At 52.6% G+C, this 22,210-nt stretch overlaps 1 protein-coding gene and 1 long non-coding RNA gene across 2 annotated transcripts in view; one reads left to right on the top strand and one right to left on the bottom strand.

The window, feature by feature from the left end:
• Positions 1-13,815, top strand: part of CDH26 (cadherin 26) — a 42,026-nt gene extending 28,211 nt beyond the window's left edge. Inside the window, exons 11-18 of the mRNA XM_049650519.1 lie at positions 138-377; positions 1,962-2,183; positions 2,749-2,879; positions 4,511-4,588; positions 6,156-6,254; positions 8,177-8,230; positions 10,561-10,635; positions 12,710-13,815. Of these exons, the coding sequence (XP_049506476.1) occupies positions 138-377; positions 1,962-2,183; positions 2,749-2,879; positions 4,511-4,588; positions 6,156-6,254; positions 8,177-8,230; positions 10,561-10,635; positions 12,710-12,856 (1,046 nt within the window). The 3' untranslated portion in view covers positions 12,857-13,815. The remainder of the gene's footprint in view (positions 1-137; positions 378-1,961; positions 2,184-2,748; positions 2,880-4,510; positions 4,589-6,155; positions 6,255-8,176; positions 8,231-10,560; positions 10,636-12,709) is intronic.
• Positions 13,816-16,414: 2,599 nt separating this feature from the next.
• LOC125936438 (uncharacterized) lies at positions 16,415-21,223 on the bottom strand. The gene is made up of 4 exons (XR_007462017.1): positions 21,013-21,223; positions 19,685-19,916; positions 18,172-18,413; positions 16,415-18,032 (listed from the first exon to the last, which is right to left on the bottom strand). It is a non-coding gene; the product is annotated as an uncharacterized LOC125936438 (long non-coding RNA).
• Positions 21,224-22,210: the final 987 nt, after the last annotated feature.

Below are 22,210 nucleotides of genomic sequence, written 5' to 3'. Positions count from 1 at the left end.
AGGGAAATGGAGTCAGTCTTTCTGTGGATCGGCTCTCTTCCCCGGAGGGCGGCAGGGCTCACGTTCCAGGGATTTGTGCGAGTGGAAAAGGTTCTTTCATCAATGAGCAACCCTGTCTGGAATCCCTGTGTTCCAAGGCCTCCCGCCGCAGACCGGGACGGGGACCCTGATGCTTTTCCTGTCCGACATCAATGACAACGCCCCCGCTCTCCATCCGCATTCTCGATACATGGAGGTCTGTGAGTCTGCGGCGAACGAGACGCTCCTCCTGGAGGCGGAGGATGGCGATCTGGAGCCCTTCGCAGACCCGTTCACGTTTGAATTGGACAAGTTGTGGGGAAATGCAGAAGACACATGGAAATTGGGGGAAAATCGGGGTGAGTATTTGTTCTGGCCAAGGATAAAGGATTGAAGGCAACCTGACTCTCACAGACACAGGCAAAAAAGGAATTTATTGGCTTATGTAACTGAGAAAGATGCCAGGTAAGCCTTTGTTCCAGCAGAACTGGGTCTAGGTGCTCAAGGGACATCCCTGGACAATGTCTGTCCTTACTGTGGTTCTGCCTTTCTCCGGGTTTCTTCTTTTTATTTATTTATTTATTTATTTATTTATTTATTTTTTTTTTTATTTTTTTAACGTTTATTCATTTTAGAGACAGAGAGAGACAGAGCATGAATGGGGGAAGGTCAGAGAGAGAGGGAGACACAGAATCCGAAACAGGCTCCAGGCTCTGAGCTGTCAGCACAGAGCCCGACGCAGGGCTCGAACTCATGGACCGCGAGATCATGACCTGAGCCGAAGTCGGTCGCCCAACCGACTGAGCCACCCAGGCGCCCCTCCGGGTTTCTTCTTTTGCACGCAGGCTCTCCTCTGGGGTGGCAGGGTGGCTTCCGGGAGTCCCTAGGACCCATCCTAGCACCTGGCAAGAAGACGTATGTCACTGTGTGACCTGGGTCGCCTGCTGGGAGTTGGGAAGGGCAGATATGTGGACTGGCTGGTTCCGAGTCCACGCGGAACCATGCTGGGATCTGGGCTTTACACCTCCTGACCCACCTGGGCTGAGGGTTCCGGAGGTGCGGCTGTCCCAAAGGAAAAACGGGGGTGCTGTTAGCGGGAGGAACCACTGGCATCCATTGCCAACATTCTCCTTTTGAGCTTCTAGCAGTGTATCTGCAGAATGTCGCCTGTCTTTTAGTTGCCACTGTGAGCTCATGTTTATGGTTCCCAGACCCAGAGTGTGTAGGGAAACACTGAACTTTTTCCCACAAGAGCTCTGGCCTTTGCCCTTGGCTTCCGGGAGTTGCTCTCTAGGCCCTTGGGACGTCCTGCTTGAAAGGAGCGTTTCTGCTTACCTGGGGTCTTGTGCCAATCGGATAGGAACACTGGGATTTAGGGTGGACGCTATGGGTCCTGTGGGCATCCGGCGATCTCCAAAAGTGCTGGAGCCCGAGGTCAGCCGTACGGGTGGCCGGCCAGGTTTACATGACTGAGTCTTGAGAAAGATTCTGGACACAAGGCTCAGTGAGCTTTCCTGGTTGGCCTTGCTCCAAGAATGTTGTCACTTACCTATGCGGGAAGTGACGCTGTCCTGACAGATACAGAAAGTGACACCGTCCTGACTCCACGGATACTCCTCTGGACTCTGCCCTATGTGCTTCCTGCCCTGACTGATTTTAATCTCTATCCGCTTGCTGTGATAAACCATAACTATGAGCACACAGCCTTCAGTGAGTTCTATGGGTCCTTGGAGAAAATGTTCAAACCTGAGCCTGGCTGAGAAGCCGCGGACTTGTAGCAGGTGTCACAAGTGGGGGTGGTCTTGGTGACTGTTCCCTCTCACTTCGAAGTTGGCTAACTTTTGTACAGAGCCTTGGCACATGGTAGGCACTTAGTAAATACCTGCTGAGCAGATAAGCAAATGAACGAGTGAATTGCATGCAAGGTCTGTTTCCTTTTGCAGGTCGGTCGGTTGAACTTTGGATGTTGAGAAGCCTCCCGCCTGGGAATTACTCTGTGCCACTTTTCATCAGAGACAAACAGGGACTTTCCCGGAAGCAGTCCGTCCACGTGAGGGTCTGTTCCTGCCCTGATGGAGTCACATGTGCGGAGCCGTCGGTCACAGGAGCTGGGCTCCTCGTGGGGGCCCTGGTCCCTCCCTTTGCAGCGTTCGTGGCTCTAGCAGGTCAGTGGTCTGTGGAACTGTCCTCGGGATGCGGCTCCTCTCCCCGGCCTGTCAGCCAGCAGTGTAGAGTCCTCCCTCCGGGTCGGGGAGCAGAAGATGGCAGAGATCAGTGGGATGCCTTGAGGATGACCCCTAGGCTCATCGGAGTCACGGACTCAGATCAGACTTTCCCGACCTGGTCGGACATGCTGCCTGTCCGGCGAGAGCAGCTTCTATTCAGCCGGCGGCTGTTGATAGCAACGGAGCCCGTAGATGAACGCTATGCTTTGCAGTAACGCCGGGGGCCACAGTGTACAGATATCTAGGCTCCTGGGCTGGGAGTGGGCTGACGAGGATGCTAGATTTTCAAATAAACGATACGATATTATCGATCGCATGGTATGAATCGATTCAACCAATAGTTATCTGGCACCTGCTCGGGCCCCACGCTGCACTAGTCCTACAGCTACGGAGACGATCGCGGCCCAGTTTGGCCGTGTCCACTCATGCCCGAGTTGCAAGTTATCAGAACCAGATCCCGTCAAAACCCCCGTCCAACTCATTGTCCTGCCTGGTCTCATTGTAGTGGCTCTGCTGTTCCTGCTGCGGTGCTATTGTGGCTCCGAAGCCACGGGGTACGGACGGTCTGTCCCACGTGACCAAGGCCAGCAGACGCTGATCATGTATAACGATGAGAGCCAAGCCATCTCGACCCAGGTAACGGGGCCTCACGCGTCGTGTTTCATGCTGGTGATGTCCGCAATTCACAGGCACACCTTCCCATTCATCGTGCCTTCTCTCATCTCTTCAAACTCACGCATGTTTGAGTGGGAAATGGGCAAAAAAAAAAAAAAAAAAAAAAAAAAAAAAAAAAATCCCATGAAAATTGTCCGGCTCAACTACATCGATTTCTTGCGTTAGGTTGGCAATTCTCAACTAGGGGCAATTCAGCCCCCCCCGGGGGACGCGTGGTGATGTCCGGAGACGATTCTGATGGTCGTAACCGGTTGGGCTGGGGAGACGTGTTTTTGGCTTCCAGGGGGTGGAGGGAGGCCAGGGCGGCTCCCGAATGTCCTCCAGTGCACAGGACAGGGAGGGGGCTGGCCGAGGTGCCAGCCGAGCTGAGGTGCAGAAGCCTTGCTCAGAGGCAGACGGTGTCTGCCGCGTGGAGCTTCTCTAGATGGAGAGTGTGTGAGGCTCACCCGTGAACCGCCTGGGGCAGGGGTGAGGCACAACCCGGCCCTCCGCCCTCTCCCGGCCGAGGCTGGGCACCGAGCTCACCAGCCTGGCAGGGACTTCTCATTCCCTTCGTCACAGGGAGCGCGCCATTCACCCTCACATCCTCACCTGTGCACCAGGGATGGCAAAGTCCACCTTAGAGACCGGCTGTGGATCAAGCAAGACCTGCCCGTGGAAGCTTCTCACCCTCCCCAAGACACAAGGCGATCGGCAGGTGACTGTTGGGTTTGCAAAGCTGCTGCCACCGCCGCTGACCTTGCTGGGTGTCGTCACAGCAGCCCTGGGCTGGGGTCGGCCGGGCAGCGCAAGGAAGGCGCTGCGAGCTCTCCTGCCTGACTTCACCTGGAACTAAGGGTGGTTGATCTAAAAACCGAAAGCCAAGAAACGTGCGGAGGGAGCACCACCCTTCCTGCGCGGGGGACACGGGACGCCCCATCTTGCTCTCGTCTCGGATCTCCACCCACAACTTTCTCCTGGGACAACAAGAGACTTGTCGCGCCAAGTGAGACGTTTTTGGGAAAAGACAGTCCAATTCACTTTGGCCACGTGCTTGAGTAAACAGGGAGATGTTCTCAGAAGTGATGGGTGGTTGGAGAAGCTGGCGGTGAGCCAGACCCCTCGGCTTCTTCTCACATTTTCTCTTCCTTCCGGGCGTGAGGGAAAGGGAAGCGACCGCCTTGGGCCATGGTGTGGGTGCACCTGCCTGTGCGCCCACAAAGGACTGCTCTGAGCCCTCCCGGGGTGGGGTCGAGAAGGCAGGAGGTGTGGTACAAACTCTCCAGTACGCACAGCACGGCCCAACCCCGGGGACCCCGAGAGCGTTGCCGCGAGCCTTAGAAGAGAATGAGCTATGGACTCTGAGGCCCCATCAAAACAGGAGTCTTTTTCACCATCATTTCCTGTGAGACGCGGAACAACAAGAAACTCTGCCTCCTGACCAGCAGTTCCGAAGCCGTTGTCTAGATTTACGGGATCGGTGTATTTTCCAGAGTCGGGATGTTTCCCGTGAGGGTGTTGATCCGTGTTTGGGATGTCACTCCTTGCTCTCTGCCTTTATTTCTGCCGTCTGTAATTTCAACCCCGTCATATTTCTTTCCGTGTGCCCACAGGGAAGGCCAGATGTCAGGGATCAGATGTCAGTCCGGTTGCTAAACACAGCGGGGGCGGAGGCCGAGCTCGGTGCTCAGGTAAGCACGGCCCATCGGCTGCTTGGGTTTAGACGGAGGGCGGCTCTGCGGAGGGTTCCCGTGGCAGGGAGCCCCCGGCCCACATCCCTCACGCCCCTCTGCGAGCCCGCTCCGTACCTGCCTGCCCCCTGCCTCACCTGCAAAGCTCTGTGACTCGGCCTAACAGGTCAGCAGCATCGGGTGACCCCACGCCCAGATTTCAGCCTCAGCGGTGCCACCTTCACGACCTTCTGCCACACGCACATGCCACCCGTGCCAGTGTCCTTTTTACAATATTTCTTTCTCTCAGTGGATTTCTGTCCGGATAAAGCACGTTTCTTTAAACAGGAAATCCTATATTTCAACGGTAAACAAAAAACTAGTTTTACCTGTACGAAGAGCTGAGAAGTGGAAAGTAGATACAATTGAACTAGAACCCCATAACTCTGGGTAGAAAATGCCACCTGCCAAAGGCTCAGGTCTCTGAAGAAGGCAGAGACGGGAGAGCCACACTGCCACTGGGTGGAGACCCCCCCACCCCCGATGCCATCAGGAGTGTGGATGAGGAGTCAGAGGGGGAAGCATCGTCTCACCCTGCAACTCAATGTCATTTAAACCCGTGTTGCCAAACCGGCCAAATCTTCCCTTCTCTACGTGATAGATGATCCCACTTCAAAGACAGCGAGTTAATCCGGGCTGCCATAAATTATTGAGCAGGTGCTTGGCTGGGGGTGAGCAGGGGCCGGTCCACGGGCGTCCCGCCCACCAATCCATGCCCCTGGGGGAGGACGACTGCTCCTTCTCTCTTGCGCACCTTGCACACCGGTACCGTGTGAGCTGCGTCGGTGGGCCTGTCAGCTTCCAGAGGCCAGAAGCACTGAGCGTGTCCTAGGCATGCACCCTGCAGGCCCCACGCTCTTTCCCAGAGCCCCCGGGGGAGGGTGATCGAGGCCTGCCGCTTCTGCTTCTCTGTATGCCTCTGGGTTCCTTTCACCCAGAAAGTGAAAGTCCTGCAAATAGTAACTTCCCCTGTGGTGACGGGTTAAATACAGTGCCATTCACACACCTTCCCTCGGTCAAGGTGTCACGTATGATTTATTGGGTAACCTGATACGTTAAAATCTGCTGCAAAGCATGAGCTTTGTTAAAGCCACCGTTAAGATCCACTCCCTGCTTTATTCTCTTGGAAATTTTGTTTCGCCATCGAAGGGCCTAACAGAATAACAGACACCCAAAGCAGAAATTGCCGACAGCCCCACCCTCGAATCCAGCTTCATTGGTCTGTGTCACCGGCTAGGTCTTGTGCACGCACACCCTCGGTTTTCGGGCATCCGCGGCACTACGGATGGAATGTTCCAGTCCCCGCCTGCAGTCATGGTGGGCCACCTGCTCTGTCCCCAGCCCTGCTCTTGCATTTTTCCACCTTTCTCTCCCCTTCCACCCCCTTCTCCTCACACTAGCTTCTATCTGCACATGAGCATAGCGCGAGGGAAAGGTGCGGAAGGATGCGCACGCGCGCTCTGCTCGCAGCTGGGGGGAAATGCATTATCTTCCGAGTAAATCAACATCCGCCTCCCCCGCCCCCCAGGATGCACACGACGTGCTCGCACCTGCATCAAGAACAGCAGAGCAGGAATACTTCGTCTTGGGGACTTCAGTGCATTACAGAAGCTCACCGCCTGTTGCGGTAAGAACCCCTAATGTTTGACAGTTGGCTCCCTTGAGAGGCAGCCCTTGTAGAAGATTCTGTGTTGCCGGTAGAACAAACACAGTCAATGAAAACCTTCTCATTTACCTAACTAGCTATGGTTATTGTTGGCTGTTAAGAGTTGTTGTTTGATAGTTTTGATCAAATATGATGCTTTTTTTAAAATTTTTTAATGTTTATTTATTTTTGAGACAGAGAGAGACAGAGCATGAATGGGGGAGGGTCAGAGAGAGGGAGACACAGAATCCGAAACAGGCTCCAGGCTCTGAGCCATCAGCACAGAGCCCGACGCGGGGCTCGAACTCACGGATCGTGAGATCATGACCTGAGCCGAAGTCGGCCGCCCAACCAACTGAGCCACCCAGGCGCCCCATATGATGCTTCTTTTTAGAACACCCACAAAGAAATACATTTTCTTGTGTCCACCTAAGGGTACCTGAGATAACCCATAAGATTACAAACACGTGGCTTTGGCCCCAATCACATTTCAGCCCTCCTGCCGACTGAGCTCTGACATCCTCCTGCATCGTGTCTTCATGCCCTCTATGTACAAATTCTAGAACTATTGTTTTGATTTTTGGAATGATTTTTCTCGGGGGTGGGGGGAGCCCGGCTGGCTCAGTCGGTGGAGCACGTGACTCTTGATCTTAGGGTTGTGAGTTCGATCCCCATGTTGGGCGTGGGGCCTTAAAAAGTGGTTTTTCTGAAATCATGTGGCTTGGAAGAAACTGTAAAAATAGGCCAGAGAGTTTCTGTGTACAGTTTCACTCAGCTTCCCCCAAAGATAACACAACCAGAACATTTTATCAAAACCAGAAAACTGACTTTGGTACAGCACTATTGTTTTTAGATTTGTATTTAATGTTTATTTTTGAGAGAGAGAGAGAGAGAGAGAGAGCAGGCACAACTGGGGGAGGGGCAGAGAGCGAGGGAGAGAGAGAATCCCAAGCAGGCTCCACACTGTCAGTGCGGAGTCCAATGTGGGGCTTGAACTCAGGAACCATGAGATCATGACCTGAGCTGAAATCAAGAGTCAGATGCTTAACCGACTGAGCCACCCACGTGCCCCGGTACAAAACTACTAATACGGGTCTCAAATAGAGACCTTACTTGGACTTCACCAGCATAACTAGGTACGACTTTAACAAAAAATGTACAGTTTTGACGACAACTAAAAGAGGTATTCAAGGTCCAAAAAGCCACAATTTCTATGATGGAAAACTTCTAAAAAAGAATTCATGACCTCTATCATTTCATTCTCTTTTCTCAGGCTGTGTTTGAGATAAAAACGTGCTGTTCTTTTTTGCACAAAGATGATGCCATGGACCCACCCTTGAGTGGGCTTGTGTATTTGTGAACGTGCCCCTCTAACCCTGGAAGGGCTGGCTTCGTGGGCCTGGACCTGGTCAGTCACACGGGGCCCTGTGCTCACAAGGGCCCCGTGCCTGGTTTAAAGCCCTGTTGTCACCACCTTGAAAGTCTTACTGTTTGGACAAGGGGCCCCACGTTTTCATTTTGCAGCGGGCCCTGCAAATCGTGTAGCCGGTTCTGGGTCCCAGGGATGAATGTGCCTCATACGCAGATGTTGAGCCTACGCCCATGGCTCAAAGCGAGCCTTCCTTGGGCCTTCCTAGACCAAAGATGGGGCTTGAAAATCTCACGTGTTCATCCTCCATCTCCACAAAGCACCATGTAGCTGGCTTGTGGATTTTTGCTATGGACAACATTGCCATCACTGGAATTGTTATACCTGTAGTACAAAAGTTAGAAGCGATGTGATTGCAAGAATGTCTAGTTACACGTTTGCATCCTTGGAAAATTAATATGAAACCAATAGACGTTCCATCCGTGTTACTTTTCCTTTACTGATTTATGTATTTTTCATCCTTTTTAAAATTAAGGGTTGTGACATGCCTTTTGAGCCAAGAGGCGCGAGGAACAAATATTCTACTCCCGTAAGTACAGATGGATGTGTCACCAGGGAGAGGGTTCCCTTACCTTGCTAACAGCTGTGGAAAGCCCTGAAAATTGGAAATTTGAGAAATTCTGCCCAACACCCAAATGAACGAAAAGGAGGCGTGAGTGTGGAGAATGAATTCGAAATCAGTAAAAAACCACACATCTAGACTTGGAAGCATAGAGTTTTTCAGTCCCTGGCAAATTCCTTTTGCTGCCGAGTTGCTAAGAACTTGGCCAAGGCCCGAATATTCTTTTGCCATCCTCTTCACAGGCTTACAGAAGTTTTGAGCTAAGAGGGCCCCAGAGGCCCTCTGGTTCATTTTGTTCCTAGACCTTACTAGCAGCAAGATTCTTCTGTTCATCTAAGATCCTGGGAAGAATGCCATTATAAGTAAAACAGATAAGGAAGGCTTCTTATTAATACCCACTTTGAGGATACCGACACTCACAACATAGACCCATTGCCAGAGCAATCAGTGGAAACAGTGGTCCTGCTGAAAAACAAAAAATACAAGTGAGACGTTGTGGATGAAGAATGCAAAATCATGTTATCCCAGCACCTGATTCATTGCCCCACATTGTTGTAAATCGGTTGTTAAAATATCAAGAAAATCTGAATTTACGCCAACAGGCAGTTTCAAATATTAAGTTTTTAGGTAGATCGGTTTATAATATCAGTATCTCCTTTGATTAAGCAAACAGGAGATGAAAATTTCATCCAAGTTCATGAAAGCAAATTGTGACACTTTGGCTTTTATGAACATGTTGGGAGAGGACTCGATTAAAAAGACATAAACGATTTTCCATTATGTTATAAAAATAACATCCAATAACATGTTCAAATAATGTGCACATAGTTAAAATGAAATTCAAGCACTCTCGCTGGAGTGTCCTGGGGGAGTCGTGGCCCCGGGGACACAGGCTGAAGCCAGTGACTCAGTGCGAGGCCAGGAAGCTGTCCCGTTGGTGAAGGCGGGGGCACATGCTGTCTGCGCTCGGGCAGAATGGCCCCGAGTCTCACTGGAGACGGAGAAGGACCAGTGTCTGACCAGTGAGCGCCTGGTGAAGGGCCCGGGTGGCAGGAGAGGTCTCTATCTCCAGGAGCCAAACCTGGCACGGCATCCCCAGCCAGCGCCCTCGTCGGGGCCGCGGGTCCTCAGCACTCTTTGTAGCCGTCCACACTTGCTCTCTGGCTAAGTGAGTTTAGTTCAGGTCAGTGGGTGTGATGTGGCAGGTAGGCAGATATGTGTGTAGGTGGGTGTGTGTGTGTGTATGCATGTGTGTGTGTTACACATGAACTTGTACAACTTATATCTTATGTGGACATGTGAGGTTTTATATATACATGAAATTGTCCCAGACTTTCCCATTTTTCACACGCCTCTCTGGACCGCCACAAGTACCCCTGCACTCAGGGATGGCCGGGAGCCACGTCAGTGTCTTAAAACACAAATCGTATGGAATTGCTGTCCAGTTTAAAACTTCCCGACGGCCTCCCGCCGCACTTGGGAAACAGTCCGCAGCCTTGTGGCCCAGGGTCCTCTGGGATGTTCCGCTCACCCCTGGCCTCCACCTGCCGCTCGGGCTCCAGTCTCTCCGTGCTCCCCCTGGACTGTGGGCCTCTGCTGGGCCTTCTACCTGGAAGGCCCTCCTCCTCGGTGGCCCTGGTGTTCCTTCCTCCCGCTCCCCCTCCTCCCGAGAGGCCTCCCTGGCCCCGGCTGGGCGGGGTCCCCCTCACCGCTGCTCCCCAGCGCCTCACTCTTGTTCCTCTTCACCCTCAGGTGCTCCCCTGCACCTGTGTGAGCACGGGAGCGAGGCCGCCTTGCTCTCGTGCCCAGTCGCCTTGCCTGCCTGGCCCCAAGTGGCCCCGACTCCCATGATTCAGTTGTGCAAGCTGCGGGCTTAGCGCGCTTCCCCACCGTGGTGCCCCAGCCGTTGCCAGGCCCAAAGCCCCAGACCCGCAGACACTTGCCAAGTGAGTGAAGGGTGCCTGCCCACCACTGAGAGCCAGGACCAGCTCTTCCAGAATCATCTGGTCACTGAACGGAGTTTGCGAACCTACCTAAAGCCTGCTGGCTGGTCCTGCCGGGGCTCCCTTCCCCAGCCCCCCAGAGCCGCTGCATTGAAAGGTCCAGCATCGGCACCTGCCGGGCCTCCCCCTCTCCCAACGCTCAAATAGGGGACATGTGTGCACTTAGTCCTTGGCCTGCCAGTCCCTGGGTGGCCCTCCGGCTGGGAGGTGGCCCTGTCCCTGCCGGGCAGCAGAGGTCAGGAAGGTGAAGGGCCCCCCTCACTGGTGTTGGGGTTCTGCTGGTTGGCTTCGCAGGTGTACCGGGATGCCGTGGTGCCCAGACGATGCCCGGAAGTGAGCGCGGGGACGATGGTGGAGACCCTGAGCCAGGTGGGAAAGGCTTCCTTTTGTCAGTGTGCCTTCCGCTTCTGCCTCTGACTCCAGGTCCCCGGACCCTGTTTGGTGAAGCCAGGTGATGCTCCCCTGGCCGTGAGGATGGGTGGCAGGCAGGGCGGCGCCACTGTGGCTTGAGGAACCAGACCTTGGTGCTCCACAGTCACCGCCTGGGGCCTGCCCTGTGTCAGGTCCCTCTGGGGCCCGGCCAGTCCCTGTGGTGGGAGCTCCGCACCTCGGTGAGGCCCTGAGGCCACAGGGAGCGTGGTCCCTCCCCAGCCCAGCGGATGGACAAAACCACAAATACTTTATGTCTCCAAGTCTGGAAGCGAAGGCACATGGTCCAGGCGCCTTTGGGAGGGGGCCGAGTGTCCCGCACGGTCGTGGCTGCGTCCCGAGGCGTCATCGGCCCCGCTGCGGGCGGGGAGGACGGGGAATGGGCCACCCAGACCACAGCGTCTGCCCGTCTCTCCCTGTGGGAACAGGGCCGCATCACGCCTGACACGTGGTGGCCAAGGATGGAGGACAGAGCGGGTGACGGGTGCTCAGACCCAAGGCCGGACCGGGGGCTGCCGAGGGCCCCTCTCCTGGAATGACCACCCCCAGCTTTGAGCAACGTCCAGGGGGCCCCCCATCCGCCCGCCTGCAGGGAGACCCGAGCGAGCGGCTCACTGCACACCCGGCAGATAGAGTCACCGGCACCTGGGGATGGTCACGTGGCATCTGGCAGCCCCTAGTGGCACACAGCTGCACCCAGGGGGCCGTGGGGAAGGGCCAAAGGTGCCCGCCCGCTGGGTCCAGCCCGGGTCGTCCTCCATCCTCCAGGCAGGAAGGCGGCCTGTGTTGGGTACGAGCCCGGAGCGCTGTGCTCGGTGGAATTGGTGGAGGAAAACAGATTAAAGGCCTGGTTCCTTCCCCGATGAGCCTTCTACCTTAGGTGGGGCTTGATGATGAACTATTGATCTTCTGGGGCCTCTGAAATCGCCGCATCAGGGCCCAGGGGCCGCTGCCGCGTCGTCAGCCTCGGGGGTTTTGAGCCTGCACAGTGCGGACCCCGCTGCGGGTTGTCATTCATGATCCCTCCAGCGCCCCTGGGGGGACGTGAGGGGACTGGTGAGGCCTCGGCCAGGGCCAGAGCGTGCGCACGTCGCCAGCTGGAGGCGCTTCCTTTCCTCCCCCGCCCCCCCCGCCCCCCGGGGTGAGGGCCAGACGGTGACCACAGTCCCCGAGCGAGCGGACGCGGGCAGGGGCCTACCTGTGGGCGCCTGTGGACACGGGGCTGAGACGCTGCGTCTCCCGCTGAACACAGAGCCTGGGAGGGGCTCCCGTGAGCCCCAGGAAGCTGGGTACAGCGGGGAGCTTGGGGACAGGGATGGTGTCCAGGACCCCTCCACTTCCTCTTTCCGGCCTTCTCCCGCCTCCCGCCTCCTCCTCGGGCTCTGGGCCCTCTGGTTCTGAACGTCCCCGTGCCCTCTGTGAGCTCGCCCTCTCAGGATCTGCCGCTAAACCCGCTCCCCCCTGGGCTGACGTGGCTCAGGTCCAGACGGCACCCTCCCCGAGGCGCTGGAAAGCAAGCAGCTGGGAGTCTGTCCGGCAAACATTTAGCGAGTCTCTCGGGCCAGAACAAGCCAGAGAAGGCTTCGCAGAGAGATGCCTTGGGCCCTGAAGGATGAGCGGGAGTTTGCTCAGTGGAGGCTGGCAGGTGGGGGCGGGACAGCAGGAGCGAGGGGGGGCATCGGGGTGCGGGGGGCGAGGCTCACCCAAGGGGTCAAGGCGGGGGTGGGAGGGGGAGCCAGGACGCGCAGGCCGCGAGCTCGCCACGGTTCCCTCCGGGAGAGCAGCTGGGGAGCGGGAGGGTGGTCTCCTTCCCCTCGGCTGCCGTTTCTGAGTCTGTAGAAACTTCTGAGACAGCCGGGGACAAAGAACAGCGCGCCATTAACACTGCACTGGGGCAGTCCCCCCCCCCCACTTCCCCTCCCCAACCCCCCCGGCCCCCTGTGGACCCTGGAGAAAACGGACGGCGTGTGGAAGAACCTGGCACTTACCTTCTCTTCCCCTGGCTTTTCTCCAGAAGCTCTGTGGCGTTGACGCCCTAGCAGGTGACACCGGTCACCGGCCTCACATCTACGCGGAGGAGGGAGAGTGCGAAGGAGCAGAAAGCCTCAGTTCTCTTGCCTGCTCGGAACCGGACTCGGGCTTCAAAGGCTGCTCTGCTTGAAGAAATGTATGCTGAGTCAGGTGGTCCTGCCTAGAACAGCCCATTTTGGACAACTGGGATAATTCGTGGAGGGTATTCAAGGGAGTTCACCTGCTATGCTAGTCAAGGGACTTTTCTTCTCCCCAACCCTCCTCCTAGTCCTAAACTAAGGGTAAACTGTGAGGCTGGATTCTGATATTTTCAGACCAGGCATCTTGAGCCAAAGCAAAACAACAGGTTATGCTTTTTTATAAATGTGACTTGTCAGACAGATTTTTTTTTTTTTAAGAGAGACTCCCTCCTTCCGTTAACAGCCCAGCTCTGAGGGGAAACGAAATGATAATTTATAGATTAGCCAGCAATTTCGTGACAACAGGTTAATACTGGGGGAAAATGTAAACTAGACAGTTTTTAGTGATTATTCATTTCTATAAGTATGATTCTGCTTCAGTTTAAGTAAAAAAATAGGTAAACAGGGAAATGTTTTTGGAATATTTGTGAGCAGTATTTTTAGTGATGGTCAAAAAACAAATACTGGTTCCTTTGCACTTGTTGAGTAAAGAAATATGTTATCGTAAGACAAAGGATCATGGTTATCACTTTATAAGCTGTACATACTTTAAAACATGAATAGGTATGATTTAACTTGTATTTATTACATATGAAAGAATTTATATACATATGTAAAAGAATTTAGTAGCCATGGAATGAATACATTCCAATTAGATTTTATCTTTAAGCAAAACTCAAACTTGGGACACGTGGGTGCCTCATTCGGTTGAGTGCCTGACTCTGATTTTGGCTCAGGTCACGATCCCAGAGTCGTGGGATCGAGCTCCGAGTTGGGCTTTGTGCTAAGCATGGAGCCTGCTTAAGCTTCTCTCTCCCTCTCCCTGCCCCTACCCCTACCCCTCGTACCCTATCTCTCCCTCTCTTAAAATAAATAAAATAAACTTAAAAAAAAGAGAAATATTATAAAAAACCCCAAACTGAGTTTTTACTTGTCTACTTACTGCTAGTTTAAGTGTGTGTGGGGGGGGGGGGGGGGGGGGGGTGGGGGGTGGGGAGGGTAGTTTCTTTTAAAATTCTTTTAAAAAAATTTAAATAGCAGGACATTTGCCCTATAAAGAGTTCTCTTGTCTGGGTAACAGATGTATGTGTGGCACAGAAGCGAATGTATGTTCCTCACACGAGGAAGCCCCCGCTGGACCGATCATTGGACCACCTTATTCTGGACTCAAAATGAGGGAGATTTAAATATGTCTTGTTTAAGCTGCAGCTCTTTCGGATTTTCTGCCACTCCTGGGCAAATCTAATGTTAACTGATACAAAAGAAAGGACGAAGCAGGGTGCCTGGATGGCTCAGTCGGTTGAGCGTCCGACTTCGGCTCAGGTCATGATCTCGCGGTTTGTGAGTTCGAGCCCCGCGTCGGGCTCTGTGCTGACGGCTCGGAGCCTGGAGCCTGCTTCCGATTCTGTGTCTCCGTCTCTCTGCCCCTGCCCCGCTCATGCTCTGTCTGTCTCTCTCTCTCAAAAATAAATAAAGATTAAAAAAAATAAAAGCAAAACAAGACAAAACAAAACAAAAGAAAGGACCAAGAGAAGCGAACTGCCAAGCAGTAGAGTAACAGTGGTATGATGATGTTGATAGTAACAGAATACAAACAAGATAGTTTTCTTGTGTGAGTAATTTTGCTCAGCAAAAGCCTAGTGCTATCAGGACACTTTAATAAATACATTGGCTATCTAAAAGCCCAGGGCCAAAATTAAAAAAAAAAAAAAGCATATAATTGATAGGCACCATCTTTTGCCGTGCCCTCTCACGCCCCCGGAAGTATCAGGAGAAACACGTTGGCTGTGGAATCAGTGAAGTATTACATTAAGCAGTTTCAGCTGACTCAGGGTCACAACTTCCCCTTCTTTCTGAAGAAGCATTTCCTTCAAAGAAATCTCAAGGGTCTGTACGTGGTTACTTCACTCATCACCTAGGGCTCTGGGTAACTGAAGAGGAAGAAAACCATCTTGGAAACACTGGGACATCGACGTGGCGCCTGAGTGTGTACGATAGCTGTGTGAATGCTTCAATGATTCAGGAGAGACTCTAGGACATTTTCTGGGTAATTAGGGATAAAAGTAACCTTTTAGAAAACTACGCCTTTTGAGACTGAATTGTTGCCAGGATCAGTAGGTGGTCATTAGACCTTCCTGGATCTGAGGCAACGGCCAGAAAACCAGGGCAGTGGGGCGGATATGGTTCACCATCTGCCTTTGTAAATAAAGTTTTATTAGCACACAGCTATGTTCTTGCAGTGTCTGTGTATCATCTATGACTGGTTTTGTGCTGTCACGGTAGAGCTGTATGCCCACAAAGCCAAACATATTTAACGTGTGCCAACCCTTGGTGAAGGCATTTTTTAGTGGAAACCCCGTATCGTATCAAACATTTGCATTTTATGTTTAAAATTTTTTTTCAGTTTATTTTCTTATTTTGAGAGAAAGAGAGAGGGTGTGCAAGCAGGGAGGGGGCAGAGAGAGAGAATCCCAAGCAGGCTCCACACTGTCTGCACAGAGCCCGACGCAGGGGCTCGATCTCACAGACCCTGGGATCATGACCTGAGCCAAAATCAAGAGTCAGATGCTTAACCGGCTGAGCCACCCAGGCGCGTAAGGCGGATACGCACCCGTATCACACATTTGAAGATGTATCCACAGCCTGTGTTAAAAACAGACACACTGCCGTACAAATTCTGAAAGGTTTTAAATAAGTTTGTTTTTGGCTACAGGCAGCTTGCTTCATTTACTACTGGTTATGAAATCTTGGCAGCTGCGTATATTTGTGAATTCTTGCATTATGAGAGACTCTGCAACTAATTGTTTTCAAAAGTAATAAAATACCGATGAAAAATTCATGAATGCGGAATTTAACAATTAATGAGAACAAAGTATTATATTTTGTAGATGCTTAATTAGACATTTATTAATTTTAATTTTGCTGCTCCCTTAGTGTGTTTGGAAGGCAATATTTTTTCAGATCTTGACCATTTTCATAGGTCTCGAGCGTTGGGGGCGTGGTGTCCAGCAGAGACGATGTTTGTGTAACACACACGAGGCATACAGCCCCTCCCTTTAGGATGCCGGTCTGTATTATGTATGATCACTTTTCCCGACTGACATGATTCGTGGATGTTCTCACCACAAGGTTTTTCTCAAGTCTGTGTACATGACTTAAAAAGTTTCTGCGGCACCTGGCTGGCTTAGTCAGGCAAGCGTCTGACTTCGGCTCAGGTCACGATGTCATGGTTCGTGGGTTCGAGCCCCACGTCGGGCTCTGCGCTGACAGCTTAGAGCCTGGAGCCTGCTTCGGATATCGTCTCCCTCTCTCTCTGCCCCTCCCTGGCTCCAACTCTGTCTCTCTCTCTCAAAAATAAATAAACACTTAAAAAAAATTTTTAAAATAAGAAGTTTCTATTAGAAACACTGGCATCAGGAGGTTTTGGTGAAAATGCTGAATTTACATATATCCGTGAACTAAATCAAAATCTTATTAATAGCAATGAAGAAGGCAATAAAAACAGAAATAGTACATATTTTCAGGGAAAATGTGATTTTATTAAGAACATTAGCCTCTAAATGACTTAGTAGTCCAAGGCTAGCTGCAGTCTGGGAAGTTAAATATTTTGCATTTCATCAATTTTGGTTTTCCATCTGCATTAATAGTCTTGTTGGTTTTATGGGTGCTTCTCATCGGAGGTGTTTGTTTTGGTCACTTCTGTGATTCACTGAGCACAGAAGCCCTCCTAGCTGTTAAAACCTCCCTAACAGAAACAGTAGCCCGGAGACCCTCACTTTATGTCCCCGTGAAGTAGGTGTAGCAAAAGCATCCTCAAGAATGATGCGTGGGCAGAAGACTGCACACCTTGTCCGGTCATTGTCTCTTCTGCAAGGTGCATGTCAGAGACATAAATCTGTCCTGAAGAAGGAGGAGGCTAGAGAATTCTAGAGCTAGAATAGGAGAGACACTGATACTGAACTTTTCCACATTAGCAGAGCCTAATTGCCCCCAAATCCATCACCTCTCATTCCTCAACAGAAACTTGACTTTTCTGCCATCCAGAATGGAAGTGACCCTTCCATCCTCCCTTGAGCCAGGTATGACCATGCGACTAAGTTCTGGCCAACGGAAGGCAACTTCCTGGAAGTGTCCCTGATGAGGGCAGATGTGTCTGTCTGTTCCCACTCTTCTTCTTCTACTGGGTTGGAATAAGGATTTGATGGCTGGCGCTGAGGCAGCTATCCTGGGCATCACCATTAGTGCTGGTATATGGCATGCCAGCAAGATAGAAGATGGGTCAGTTCCTGCCGCCATGGAGTCCCGCTGGACCGTCCATGGACCACCTTACTGTGGACTCAGAATGCGGGAGATTTAAAAGTCCCGTTGAAGCCACTGCTCCTTTGGATTTTCCGGGCAAATCTAATCTTAACTGATAGAAAAAAAAGGACCAAGAGAGGTGAGCTGTGAGTAGCAGAACAGAGACATGTGGCACCGACTCCGTGGATGTTGGCAGGTGTCAGGGACTCAAACACTGTGGGCCAGAGGCCTGGCGACAGCGTGGAGAAATGAAGCAGTTGCTAACAGCTGTCCCCTACTGTTTTTTGAAAAGCGGCCTGTGTTCTGAGCTCGGATCGAGGGAGGGATGACAGGAGAGAGCCGTGACGCAGAAGTGTGGTAGCCGCTGCTTGCTGCCCTTAGCAAAGCTTTACAAGAGAGCGGCCGGCGTAGGCATGGGAAGAGGGGACGCCCTGTGATGATGGAGATGCTCCCTGCCTGCAGCCTGCCACTGAAAGTGACCGAGAGCTTGGTAATTTGGAGCCTTGCAGGGTTGAAAAAGCAACTGCTAGGCTCTCCCACGGCATCCGGAACTGGGATGGTTTTCCACAAAGCAGCACACTTAGCAGAAAAGAAACCCGAGCCCCGTCCCACTGACGTGTGAAGTTCGCAGCAAAGCCCGTGGCCCCCGGAGGCTCGGGGTGGCCAGGACATCGCGCCAGGAGACGGGGGGGGGGGGGGGGGGAGGGGGTGCCGCGTGCAGGCCAGTGAGTGAAGACGGCCGACACTACAGGGTTAGAAACTGCCTTGACGGCTAGAGCTGATGGGCAACTGATGGATCCGAGGTCCACACGTTTTGGAACAAACACTCTGCCAAAGAAACCACAGCCTGGTCTGCAAGAGCCCGGGACTGCCCAGTCCCAGAGCAATCCCTGGAGCCACCACCACAGAGACCCCGGGACGACACGCCCTCTGATGTCCACTTGGGGCAGGGGCGGCAGAGACGCACCTCGCGAGGACCCCGGCAGGGGGCCGTGGCGTCCTGGCTGTTCCTCCTGCTCGGATTGGCGCACGTGGATGGACCAGGGGAGGTTGTGCTTCTCAGTCTTCGCTCCAGAGGGGCGTTTTTCGTGCCGGCGTCTCCTTCCCACTCACCCACCTTATGCTGGGTGGACTGGGAGCCGGGGACTGCCTGGTTTGTAGCTTCGAACCGTTTCTGGTGGGGAGGTTTTCCGCCTTATCCTTGGGACCCTGCGTTTTGAGGCAGATGCGGGGACTGGCTGGGGCTCTGCCGCTGTGTCCGGGGGTGCGGTGGGGGTGGGTCGTGGGTGCAGCAGACGGGCGAGCGCCGATATGTGGGTGGCTGCAGGGTGGGCGGTGGCCGAGACTGCTACCCAGCCCACAACCCCGTGCCTTCTTCCTTCTCCTAAGAAATAAAGTCCCTGAGTTTTAGCCAGAGTATGGCTTCCTCAAATGCAAACATCTCCCGGACTTGCCTGACCTGGATGCGACCAGGTAACCGGGTTCTGGAATGTACGTGTAGAGCTTTACCTACCACGCAGCGCATGTTGGGAGGAGCCTAGACCCTCACACCGGCAGCCACGAGGGCCCGGATCAGCGCACTTTCACGGGAGAGGAAAATAAACGCAGCCCACTGTTTACTTGGGGGGGGGGCTGTCTGTCACTTACAGCCAAGCAGAATAGTAAGCCACCTAAATTATATGACCTGAGAAACGAACCTATAAATAGAAAAATCCCTTGTGTGTGTACTAATGTGTGTTATGCTTTAGAGAAGTTACCTTTGTTAGTTCGTCTTATCCACCAAAGAGATATTTTTTCATTATGTTCAAACACATTTTTGTATGATTAGTGTTTTGCAGTTATAACATGCTGCATTTTTCCTTAATATGTTTCTACAATCCTTTTTAAAAATGTCTGCTACAGGGGCGCCTGGGTCGGTTAAGCGTCCGACTCTGGATTTCGGCTCGGGTCACGATCTCACGGTTGGTGGGTTTGAGCCCCGTGTCGGGCTCTGCACTGGCACTGTGGAGCCTGCTTGGGATTCTGTCTCTCCCTCTCTCTCTCAAAAATAAATAAATAAACACACACAAAAATGTCTGTCACTATCCCGTGGCAGATCCTTTAAAATATAAGGACACATAGTGCATAGGTTACATAGTATCTTTCTGGCACTGGATTAGATTTTTGGAAACTGCCAAAAGTCATTCAGGACCTTGCTGGGTAAGCAGTGAGTGATGGGTGTCAGTGATTCTGTTTAGAGCTGGGAGTAGGGGTGAAGGTAGCCAGACCGGGAAGGAGCTGGGTCCGGGGAAGTTCTCAAGGGGACCTGTCAGATGTTTGAGCCGTGGGCTCCCTGGGCAGCCGTGCTGGGTGGGTTCACTGTGCCCAGCTGGCCCTCTGAGGTCCCGATATGCCCTATTTTAAGACCAGGAGCTTCATTCTATAGTTTGTGCCTTGAGACATTCGGTTGGGCCCCCTGGATCCCAAATGAGCACGCTTACCTGGTGGGGTGGTGTTACCAGGGTCTCTGCTTTAACCAAGAGGAAATTTCTCAAGGCTGCTATGTCATGCGGTTGGAGACATAAAAATCCACACATGAATCTGAACCCACGAAGGAGGCCCCCACTGGGCACAGGGCGGTGAGCAGGTCCTAGGTTCTCAGAACCATATCGTTGGGGCCACTGTTCCCTTTCCAGACACTGCAGTGCCCGTGTTAACTAACCGGTGACCTGACTGAGGGGAAAGAAAGGAGAATGATTTTGTTGTTAGGGTTATTCACGTTACATTGAGCCACCTCCAACGGTCCACATGCACCAGTCTCTGGGGGAAAAACCCAGTTCGGCGAAGTTTTCAGTTGGTATCTACTGAGAGCTCCAGGGTTTTTTTTTGTTTTTGTTCTTTAATTTTTAAATTAAAAAAATTTTTTTTTGCTTTTAAATGTTTATTTTTGAGAGAGAGAGAGAGAGAGAGCGCGCGTGAGCAGGGGAGGGTCAAAGAGTGAGGGAGACACAGAATCCAAAGCAGGCTCCAAGCTCTGAGCTGTCAGCACAGAGCCTGACTTGGGCCTCCAACTCACAAACTGAGATCATGACCTGAGCTGAAGTCAGAGAGGCTTAACCGACTGAGCCACCCAGGTGCCTGTCCAGGGCTGTTTTTACCAGCCTGTTCACAGGTCAGTGGTTCCAACGGGAGTGGCTGTGCCTCCAGGGACACCAGGCAATGTCTACAGACACTTCTGGTTGTTACAACCAGGGGGTGGGTGTGCGGGCACAGGCAGGGTGGATGCTGGGGTGCTGCTGAACCTCTGCAGGGCACAGGACACCCCCCACAGAGAACCACCCGGTTCATAGACCCACACGGACCCCCTCTGAAATACTGTTCCGATGCCAAGGAGCTAATGACCTCAGTTCAATCCAAACAACAAAGGGCTCTGGGGCGGGGGTGGGGGGAGGAAACATCCAGCAGCAGACTGAACCCTGCGCCCAGGGCACTCACCCTGGGCCAGGCCGCCGCTCTCCCCCCTGGCCTGGCCTGTCAACCAGTTCCTCTGGGTTGACAGTGTCCCCTTATGGAAGCACTCTTGAGCTCCCAGCGGGCTGGGAGTAGAACAAAGATAATTAGACGGGAGCGGCTCGCCCCTGATCCAGACAAACCCGGAGCAGACGAACTCACAGGTGGAATGCTTTCAGCCCAGCGTAATCAACTCCTAGCACTCAGCGCTCCGTTTAGCAGGAGGTGGGCCTGGAAACTTCCGTGTTAGCAGAGCCCAGTGCCAGGCCCAAGGCCACAAGCAGACCCGTGGCCCAAAGCGGGGGCCCAGCTCACGAACCTGCGGGGCTCTCCCTTGCTGGGGACGTCCCAGGTCAGGGCCTCAGAGTCTAGTTGTAAAGTGTCATAGATTCAAGAGCCTCAGTTTCCAGGGACATCAGGATGATCCAGAATCGACTGCGGCAGAGGAACGTTGGCGGGTTGGCACGGCAGGTCTCTAGCTCTCTGTCCGTCTGTGACTGCACCGACTTCTGGGAAAGCCCATGCGCACTCCAGGCGTGGATCCGGAATGGTCTAAGCCCCTCGGCTAGCCCCTCCCCTTGCCCACCATGATTGGCTCAGAGATGAGTACATCACTGGGTCTGAGCCAATGAGGGTCAGGTCCAGGAGTTTGAAGCCGGCCGTGTCTTAAACGCAGGGACTGTGGAAGCTGCTTTGCAGGGACTGTGGGGGCACCAGTTATGGGCAGCGTGGAGGGTTGCTGAGATGAGCGAAGGGCAGGGGCTGCGGCAGGATACTGATGAGGAGAAGGTGAAGTCAAGAGTGACCTAGCTTCCAGCCAAGCACCCCTTTTCCAGAAGGTTCTTTATGACCATAAAGGTTTGAGTCAGTGTATTTGTGCATGTAATAGATTTCTCCTCCTTAAAAAGATTCAATTATAGATTCAAGCATCTGAAATTCAATACTCAAGGATTAATTGAATTAAATTATTTGTAAAAACTTCTTCAGGTTCTTTGCATGAAAGGAGTGTAATATTCATGAAATTCTGTTTGTAATTTCCCGTAGTTGATATGATTCAGCTGCATTTTTTTGAGCAGCTTTATGGGGCATGGAAGGTTCTTTGTGGGAAAGGCGGAAAGAGTGGGCAAAGGATGCCGGGAGAGGGCTGCCCTCACTTTGGGCTTTGCCCGCTGTTTCTCAGGAACCACGTGGTGACCACTGTCTTTGTATTTTCACTTTCTGATTTGATGTTTGAAGCCTTTATCCTCCTATTTTGGAAGCCTCTTGACTTAATGTATTGTGTGATTTGCAAATCAAGACCCCAATAGGAGCTGTCTGCTTTCTTAGCTTTAATAGCCTTGGTGACCCTGAGTGTGAGACCTGCCTCCTTCCGAAAGTCAGTTTTTAATATGGAACAAAACTGAGTTGTTCCTCCAGGGGCCAAGCAGGCTAAGAATCGTAAGAAAAAAAAAATAATAATAATATAACCGTATTATGATTCAATACCTATAATTATTCAAATGCCACCATGAAGGCCT

This window comes from Panthera uncia (genome assembly GCF_023721935.1).
Source record: "Panthera uncia isolate 11264 chromosome A3 unlocalized genomic scaffold, Puncia_PCG_1.0 HiC_scaffold_11, whole genome shotgun sequence".
NCBI classification, from domain to species: Eukaryota; Metazoa; Chordata; class Mammalia; order Carnivora; family Felidae; genus Panthera; species Panthera uncia.
The sequence above is the reverse complement of the archived record's forward strand: the minus strand, read 5'-3'. Positions and strand labels throughout refer to the sequence as shown.